At 33.4% G+C, this 9,451-nt stretch overlaps 1 protein-coding gene across 12 annotated transcripts in view; it reads left to right on the forward strand.

The window, feature by feature from the left end:
* RNF138 (ring finger protein 138) overlaps window positions 1-9,021 on the forward strand; it is a 47,389-nt gene extending 38,368 nt beyond the window's left edge. For 11 of the 12 annotated variants that reach the window (XM_016431548.2, XM_016431549.2, XM_056823851.1 and 8 more), the window contains 2 exons: window positions 2,629-2,736; window positions 7,351-9,021. In XM_016431548.2, the coding sequence (XP_016287034.1) occupies window positions 2,629-2,736; window positions 7,351-7,419 (177 nt within the window). In that variant the 3' untranslated portion in view covers window positions 7,420-9,021. Of the gene's footprint in view, window positions 1-2,628; window positions 2,740-7,350 lie in introns of those variants that run through there. The other variant, XM_056823850.1, reaches the window with a different exon arrangement.
* The last annotated feature ends 430 nt before the right edge of the window (window positions 9,022-9,451 follow it).

Raw genomic sequence — 9,451 nt, forward strand, 5'->3', positions numbered from 1 at the left:
CCACAGTTTTTTCCTCTGGATGTGCACAGCATTCTTTCTCATAAATTCCTCTGGGTTGTCCTGGATCATTGCATTACTGCTAGTAGAAAAGTCTATTACATTTTATTGTGCCATAATTACTTTTTTTTAAAAATCCTTCCCTGCTATCTTAGAATCAATACTATTATTGGTTTCAAGGCAGAGGAGTGGTAAGGGCTTGGCAGTGGGGGGTTAAGTGACTTGCTCAGTGTCACACAGCTAGGAAGTGTCAGATCAGAGTTGAATCCAGGACGGTCTGTCTGCAGGCCCAGCTCTATCCACTGAGCCACCCTATTGCTTTGGAGAATGACTTATGTTCTTGAATTTCAGGGAGTCTGTTAGGTAACTCAGTAGATAGAAAGTAGACTTGGAGATGGAAGTCCTGATTTCTGGTTTCAAATAACTCCCTAGCTGGTTGACTCTGGGGAAGTCAGTTAGTCCTAATTACCTTGTCCTTACCATTCTTCCCTCCTTGGAACTGATACTTGGTATGGATTCTGTAACAGAAGATAAAATGATGAAAAAGAGAAGGAATTTGATTAATAATTTAACTGAAGCAATTTATTTCCATGACTGCCCTTTTCCCCTTGCCTAAGACCTTTATTATAAGTTTTTAAGCATTTTCCCTTTTTTTCTTAAGCTTTTAATACCTACTGACCGAAGTTGAAGTTTTTCATTTAATGTGACTTTGTTTCTAGTGTTATCTTCTTATTTACCCTTTTGTTTTATGGTTTCCTTTTTGAATTTGATGCATTTCTTCATTAGATTCTGTATGTATGAGTATTCAGCTTTTTTTTTTTATCAAGTTTAGACAAGAGTGAGATTATCTCTTTCCTTTCTCCCATGTTTGCATAGTTTTCTTTCCTACTCTCTTAGGAGAAATTCTAAATTCTATTCACTTCTTATACTGATGTATCACTTTTAACTTCCCTTTTCTTTCCTCTTTTAAAACTAACAGTGCAGAACCAGTCTACCCACATATCCTCATTGTCTTATTGTACTCCATCAATTCTCTTTAAGGACATTAATATTCTGAAGGGACATTTGTTGTCCTCCTTTTATTAAAATGTTAGGACTTAAATCATTTATATCCCCTTCCAGTTGTTAGGTACTTTTACCTTTCTAGGTTTTTCTTGAGTCTTGTGTTTGCATTTCAAAGTTTCAGTTGAACTCTTGCCTTTTAATTAGAAATGGTTGAAAATTGTGGGTTCCCTTAAAGGTCCATTCTCCCCTTCAAGCCCTCACTTACTCCCCTTCAAGCCCTCACTTATATTCCTCTTTGTGGGATACGGTATTCATTGTATTTAAATAAGTATCTATTTTGCTTTTTGAGATATATTCCAAGACAGTTGCGTATTTATAGTAGAATCTGTCAGGTCTTAATGGGGTATCCTGAATGTGGTTTTCTGGTAGTTTGCAGTTTTCTTACTTTGTCCTGGAAGTTCATTCTGGATTTTGGTTGTGGCATTCTTGAGGCTTCTCATTTGTCTGTACTAAGTTGCCCAATGGATAGAGTACTAAATGTGGAATCAGGTAGATTTGAGTTCAAATCTATGCTCAGACACTGAGTAAACTATTTAAATTGGGCTAATAATAGCATGTACCTTTATAGGGTTTTTTGTGTAGAACACATGAATTTGAATATTTAAAGCTCTTTGTAAATCTTAAAGAATTTTGTAAATAATTGTTATTTATCAAAGCCACTACCATCTTTTTAATAAGAAGGAAGGAAAAAAGTAATTTATTAAGGGCCTATGTTAGTCTCTCAAGTACTAGTCTCTCAGGTTTGTAACCTTGGCATTAGCTTGGACTACTTACTCTCCCTCATTTTACAAATCTAATTAGTTGTCAAATCTTACCCTTCTTATAGTGTCCCAAAAGTCTTAGTGTAGTTTTGTTCTTTAAAAAAAATTAAACCCTTTCTTCGGTCTTCATATCAATTCTAAGACAGAAAAGTGACTAGGGCTTAGGCAATTGGTGATTAAATGATTTGCCCAGGGTCACACAAATAGGCAGTGTTTTAAGGTCAAATTTCAATCCTGGTCCTTCAGACTCTAGACCTGGTACTATATCCACTATGCTTCCTAGCTGCCCCACTTAGTGAAGTGAAACTTTAGTAGCTTGAAACTTTTGGGGCATCCTGTATATTTTGTTATTTATCAGTCTTCCCCATTATAATGTAAGTTACTAATGAGTAGGAATTGTTCCTTTTTTAAAAAATTGTACCCCTATCCTATAATCAAATAACTGAATATTATTCCTGTCACATAGTACTTAATAAACACTTGTTGATTGATTTATTGGTTTGTGCTTACTCAATGGAGGGTGATCTATTACAGGATGAACCTTTTGGGAGGTGGGAGAATCCTTTTTAGGGTTGAAGAAGGGGGTTCCTGTTCCAAGTTTGTGTTAGGTTAGATATAGATATAGATAACTCCCAATATCTCTTCCAACTTCAATACTATGATTACACTAAAGTAGAAGTTGCAAAGCAGATATTTTGGAAATGAACTAGTGGAAGTAGTAAAAATTATTTTTGTTTTAAACCCCCCAACAATTTTTATTCATTTTCCTGATTGGATTATTAAATGTTAAATGTTTCTCTTTTAGACGTGTCCTATTTGTGTGTCTCTTCCATGGGGAGATCCTAGCCAGATTACTAGAAATTTTGTTAGTCATCTAAATCAAAGACATCAGTTTGATTATGGAGAATTTGTGGTAAGTGTTTTCTTCTAAAGAAAATTCATTTTGTTATGAAAATAAGAGGAATTTATTGTATTAAACTTTTTTTTTAGATTATGTGTTTTGGAGTAAACTGTTAAGATACAGTGATTGATGGCTTTGGAGCCCTTATTTTGATATTTTAAAAGTCGGACAAATAAACTGACTAGAAGTGAAAGAGGCCTAGCTTTCATGTACTCTTGCAAGGCAGTGATTATATAATGAATGTTAAATACAAAAATAATCTATTAATTGGTGGGAATTGAGCCTTTTTTAAAAAAATCAAAGTTGTATTATTGAAGCCTATTGTGTCAAGAAAGATCTTTGAGGCCATCAGGAGTCAAGTGTGCAACTGATTAAAAAATCCTGGGTGAAATTGCTTTTTTCAAGTCCAGCAATTTCACATAAGTGATATACTTTTCAAAGTGAAAAAGTTTCTAAGATAAGTGTCTGTTAAAGAGGAAGCATAGGTTTAGTTCTTTTAAAGACTGAGCTCTGTTGCTATTATAGAGTAGCAGATAGGTATCTGGAGTAAAATTTTACTTCTGTTGTCATGCAGTTAATGGTAATTGGCAATTGTTTCCCAATTTTAAATTTGAGAATATCCATTATTAAAATGTGACATTAATATTTTTATAGAAATCAGGTGACATACGATTACATAAAAAAGATTTTTTAATTCATTAGCCTTTAAAATGGCTACAATCCTAATATCTGCTAAAGAAAGAATCAGTAGTTGATTGTTTCTTAATTGTATATGGTATAAACTATTTATTTTGAAGTATTGGATAGATGTTAGAAATAACAAAATTTTGGTTTTTTAAAACCTGAAAAATTTCATGGATTAGTCTGGTTAAACATAGAATTATAAGGTAATCATATTTTGATGTTGCTGTAGTAGAAAGAGTTGATTTTAAGTGTGAGAAGATTTAGGGTTGAATTCTTATAGTATTACTTATCTGCCTACATGAACTAGTACAGGTCATGGAACCCTCTCTAGACCTCAGTTTTCTTATTTGTGAAATGAGTTGAAAAATTTCATTTAGGTCTCTTGCATTTCAAAATCCTATAATAATGAAGTGCAGTTTTCAGTTACATATGTGGATAGCAATGGAAATTATAGTCCTTTAAAAAAGATACCGGTAAAAAATAATTCATAGATACATCATAAGTCCATATAGCAAACATTTATTCACTCTCAATATTTGTTAAGTAAGAAACAGATAGTATTTGAGGCACTTGGGTCATGAATTATTCTCTGGTCCTCAAGGAACTTAATATTCTACTGTCAGAACTTTACACAAATAAGAAAGGCGGGGTTTTTTGAGGATAGGAGGATGATATTAAGAACTGAGAGCTAGAGGCGATGCAGGGAAGACTTCATATGGTTACAACTGATCTTTGAAGAAAGATACATAATATATAAATTGGAGGAGAAAAATTTACTTGATAAAAATACAAGAAAATAGAAATTGTTGAATTCAGGAAAAAACCCTAGTAGTATGTATTTGGGGGTGTAGTCATATGAAATATGGTTTTAAAGGTAAGTGGGAGCCAGGTTATGGAGATCCTTAAATTCCAGACAGGAATTTGTGTTTTTCTCTAGAGGCCATAAAAGACCACGTGATTTCAGCTGTCTCACATTATTTTGACAACTATATGGAAGTGAGAGAGAGAGAGAGAGAGAGAGAGAGAGAGAGAGAGAGAGAGAGATTAGATAATTATGGATGAGGGAGAAAGGGAATAGTGGGCTTTATTTTCCTCATCTCCAAAATGAGAATTAGGAGATCTTTAAGATGATTTCCCATTCTTTGAATCCCTATGATTGCAGAGTTTTGAACCTTGGTGACTAAGAGGTTAGTTGTGTCTTTGACAGAAAATAGGTGTTTGGAGGAAGGGTGAAGTTAGTGAGAAAGATGATGAATTTGCTAAAGGCATATAGGTAGTAATTAGTTAGGAATGGAACTCTGAACTTCCAGCTTTTTCGATGTCACCATGGTCTTTTCAAAACAAAAGAAACAAAATTAATTGCTACATCTGATAATCTTTTTGGTCAGATTTGGCTTCTTTAGCTACTTAACTCTTTTCGTGTCAACCATACCTATAAATGCAAGTTTTCTCAAGATGAGGCTTGATAAGTTAGCACTTGAAAGTTAAGCAGCTTCCCCCAATATGTTTCTAACTCCTTGCAATTTTTTATGGTTTTGTTTTTACCTTCATATCCGTAGGGCTTAACAGAGTTTCTTGCTACATAGTAGATACCTAATTAGTTAACTATTAATTTAATATTATGCTTTAAATGATTATCTTTCCAGAAGAGAAGCAGTAGTAGTATATAATCCAGATATCTTAAGCATTTAAAGCTATATTTGGCAAATTGAATATATTTACTTTATTTATTTATTTTATTTTTTTAAGCCCTTACCTTCTGGTCTTGGAGTCAATACTGTGTATTGGCTCCAAGGCAGAAGAGTGGTAAGGGCTAGGCAATGGGGGTTAAGTGACTTGCCCAGGGTCACACAGCTGGGAAGTGTCTGAGGCCAGATTTGAACCTAGGACCTCCAGTCTCTAGGCCTGGCTCTCAATCCACTGAGCTACCCAGCTGCCCCCATATTTACTTTTAGTTATCCTATAAACTAGCAGAAATCGATAGGGAGATTTTTTTTTCACATAGAATGTATATTTGTAACTTTTTGACATTTTCATACTATTGGACAAAAAAGTGATTTTTGAATATCCTACCAAATAGATTTGAAGTTGTATGTACATCGGTTATTTTTGTCAGTCTTTTAAAAAAAATAATAACTTGTTTTCATTAACCCTTAGAACCTATTAAAATACAATCAAAGATTAAGATAATCTCTCTAATGATGTAACTTGAAATGATGCCTCCTTTTCACAGTCTCCTTCCTATGTAGAGCCTAGCAAAACAGATATTATGAATATTATTCCCTGGAGAGAGTTGATTACATAGAATGCTGGGTCACTGTGGATTCTTAATCACTTAGGCTAAGAGAAGGGATGAACTATGATGGTCAATATATCCTACAAAGGGGAAAAATTTGATTGTAACTCAGCATCTGTTCTTACTTTTGAAAAAAGTATTAGTGGTAAGACATCATGTTTCCCTTCATATGTTCCACATAATAAAAACCAAAAATAGTGTAGTAATAGGAGAAACTGAGAAAAGAGCTTTTGAAGAAGGTAGGATTAGAGGTGAATTCTGAAGGAAGCTGGGAGTGAAGGTGAGGAAGGAGAGCATTCAGGCATAGCATCAACCCCTTTAGAGAACAATCTGGAACTATGCCCAAAGGGTATAAAACTATACATACTCTTTTACCCAGCCACACTGCTACTCAGTCTGTATCCCAAAGAGGTCAAAGAAAAAGGAAAAGGACCCATATGTACAAAAATATTTATAGCAGCTTTTTTTTTTTTTTGGTGGCAAAGAATTAGAAACCGAAGGGTTGTCCGTCATTATGGGAATGGCTAAACAAGTTGTGATGAAATACTATTATAAAAAAGATGATCATTTCAGAAAAACCTGGGGAGATTTCTATGCAGACTGATGCAAAGAGAAGTGAACAACTAGCAAACTAGGACAGCATTATACATGGTAACAGCAATATTGCATGATGATCCATTGTGAAAGACAGCTATTTGTTCTATACAATGATTCAAGCCAATTCCAAAGACCTGTACAGAACTTTTGATATTCCTTTATCATTTCCATTAATAAGCATCCCATCTAGACATCTAAAAATGAATGGATTTCCAATGCACTGGAAAAAATTGGCTCATGCGGCTGATGTACTGTACCTCCAATTCTGACTCAAGTTGAGGGTGATCCAGGGGACGAATCAGTACTTGTAGCGGTGCCACCCCTGCCACAAGACCCAGAGCAGCGAGCGCCACAACATGGCCAATGGGGAGATTTTAAAAATCACTGTTGGTCCACTTTTTAAAGTTTAAAAAACTTTCCTAGCTGCAAAAATATTTTAATTTTTTAATAATTGAAAATTTTTAATTTTTATTTCAAATTACATGCAAAAACAATTAGTTCCAAATTCCCATTTTGCTCCCTTGAGATAGCAAACAATTAGCTACAAATTATATATGTGTAGTCTTGCAAAACATTTCTAGATTAACCATGTTGCAAAAGAAAATACCCCCCCCCAAAAGTAAAAATAAGTATGTTTCAGTGTATATTCAAACTCCATCAAAATTACTTTCTTGATAAAATTTTATTATGCTGGAAATGATTTTTCAAAAGGAAAACTTATTCTTTTAGAATGTAAATGTCAATTTTGCAAATATTAATCAGGTATTTTACTGGTTAAATTTATTGTTGATTTTTTTTCTATTAGTTATTATGATGGCTAAAATTTGTTGATAAAGAATGGAAAATAGAGAGTAACGAACTGTTACATGTGAACTTTACAATTTTTTTTGGTGGAAGATAAAATTTGTCTATTGCTAAATGCTGATGTATTTATTTAGCTAGCTTTGGCCAGCATTAAGGGTCCTTATGAGAATAGGGTTTGAAACAATTGACTATGACCGCGTGGTACTTCATTTGCTTTAATTCCCAGTTTCTCTTTTTTTCTTTAGAATCTTCAGTTAGATGAGGAAACACAGTATCAAACTGCTGTTGAAGAATCTTATCAAGTAAACTTCTGAAGGTTGTAGTCATCTGCATCTTCTGTCTGCAAGTGCCATCTTTGAGGGAAATGAATTCACGTTTCAGTAACCTGATGTGTATATTAATAAAAAGGAATTCAGTCTACTCATTTGTTTTTATTTTTAAACAAGGGTAGATCTTTACAAACATTGTCTTTTCATCCTTGAGAAATGGAGGTGATAGTATTACTTAAAAAGCCTAGAAAGGAACTTCCCTGTGGTGATGGTTAAAAAAAATGGAATCTGCTGATGTAAATGTTGTACCTTATTCTTTTCTATGTTAAGCTTCCTTGAATTTCTCATTTCTCAATTTTTAATTTGATATAATTTTCCCATTTTATTCATTGTGCAGTAAATAATAGTAGCAAATTTTTTTAAAAGAATGGATTAAACCCATATAAATCTGAGCCAGTTATTACTACTATCAAAATGGAAATTTTGAGATTAAATGGAAAGTCATCTTTTGGTGTGATTTGTAACTGAAAAATTAATCTTAAAATTATATTTATAGATTTTAGTATTTTGAAGAGTAGTGAAATTTCTTTAGTAATATTAACACTTAAAAGAAGGAAGGTGAATGTTACCATTCTGTTTCCTATGTTAAAAATGTGGAGTATTGCATAGCTGTGTGACTTCCTTTTTGTCATTGGGAAGAAATTATATGCTATTATCAAAGGAAAATTAAGTTTTATTTCTGTGGAAGACAGTTAGAAGTGGGATGCCCTAATCTTTGACTGTCAGTGACCATTAACACTGAAGAAACAGTTACTTGAGCAACCCTTGATCCCAGAATTTTAATAGTAGTGATTCGAAGTAGTTATGACAGCAGTGAGTTTAATGGAACATTTTTTGAGTTGGTGGTATTACATGCTGATAAACAGGTATTTAAATGAGGTATATCCTCTTCTATGTATATAAGAAATTTTCTTTTATTCATAAAAGCTAAGGTGTATGCTATATATTTTTGGCACTTTTGCAGGTGATATACATGCACCGTTATCTGCTAGATATGAAAAAAATGGAAAAGCAATATGGAGGTCAAAGGGTTTTTATTGGACTAGTTAAATATTGTATAGTCATCAGATTTTCTAAAAACCCACTCAGAAACCAAATGCCAGGTTGTCCAGTTGGCTGCTAATACTTTTTTTTGTGTGGGGGTTAGGGGAGGAAGGGGGTGAGTTTACATGCAAGTATAGCACTCATGGTTTATGTCATAAGGAGGTGAGGCTAAAGTAATGAGAACAAATTCTTAAGCCAGAAAGTCTGCCTCAGGACTTTGTAGTGACAGGATTACTTACTTTGTGCATTATTTTGTTTTCATTAGTGAGACTTGAGAGCTAGCACATGCGTCATAAATTATCTTGCACTGGAAGGCCTAAAATTACAAAATTAGGATAAAGAGTGGACTCAAGACATTCCATGCTAATGTATACTGTTTACGCTATCTTAAAAACAGCAGAAAATGGAAACCTCAAAAGTAGTTTGCTGCTAATATACATATTGTGTAAAAAAAGTCTATTTTGGTTTTGTTAAAACCCTCAATGTTAACTTTTCTACAGTGAACATTTCTTAACTGATTTAATAAAGATGTTAATTTTGGAAGTGGTATTTTGTAAAAAATTTTTCAAACGAGTAACTTAATCAATGGGTGTCCGCAATAATCACATGGGAAGCCATACATGTAAATGAGCATAGCCTCTGTTCTGTCATTCCAAAGAATGAAAGTTAACTACATACTTGAACATTATAATTTTGCTTACATACCCTTGGAATTGCAGTTGTAACTTAAAAAATAAAAAGACTGGTCAAATTTTTTCCATTTTTAAAGCAATAAATTCAATAGTTGAATAACTTAAATATATCTAAAGTATTTTGAGACTTGGAGAACTTTAAAGGCTAACTTGGCTATAGTGTTTAAGTTAGCTGGTAGTTTATTTGCTAGAACTGCCTCTTGAAGCCCTGTAGCTTGTTTAGTTTAAGTTAAATATCCATAATGTTTGAACTGACCTTGTGTCCTCTTTTCTATAATATC

The sequence above is a fragment of the Monodelphis domestica genome, chromosome 3 (assembly GCF_027887165.1).
Source record: "Monodelphis domestica isolate mMonDom1 chromosome 3, mMonDom1.pri, whole genome shotgun sequence".
In the NCBI taxonomy this organism is placed as follows: Eukaryota; Metazoa; Chordata; class Mammalia; order Didelphimorphia; family Didelphidae; genus Monodelphis; species Monodelphis domestica.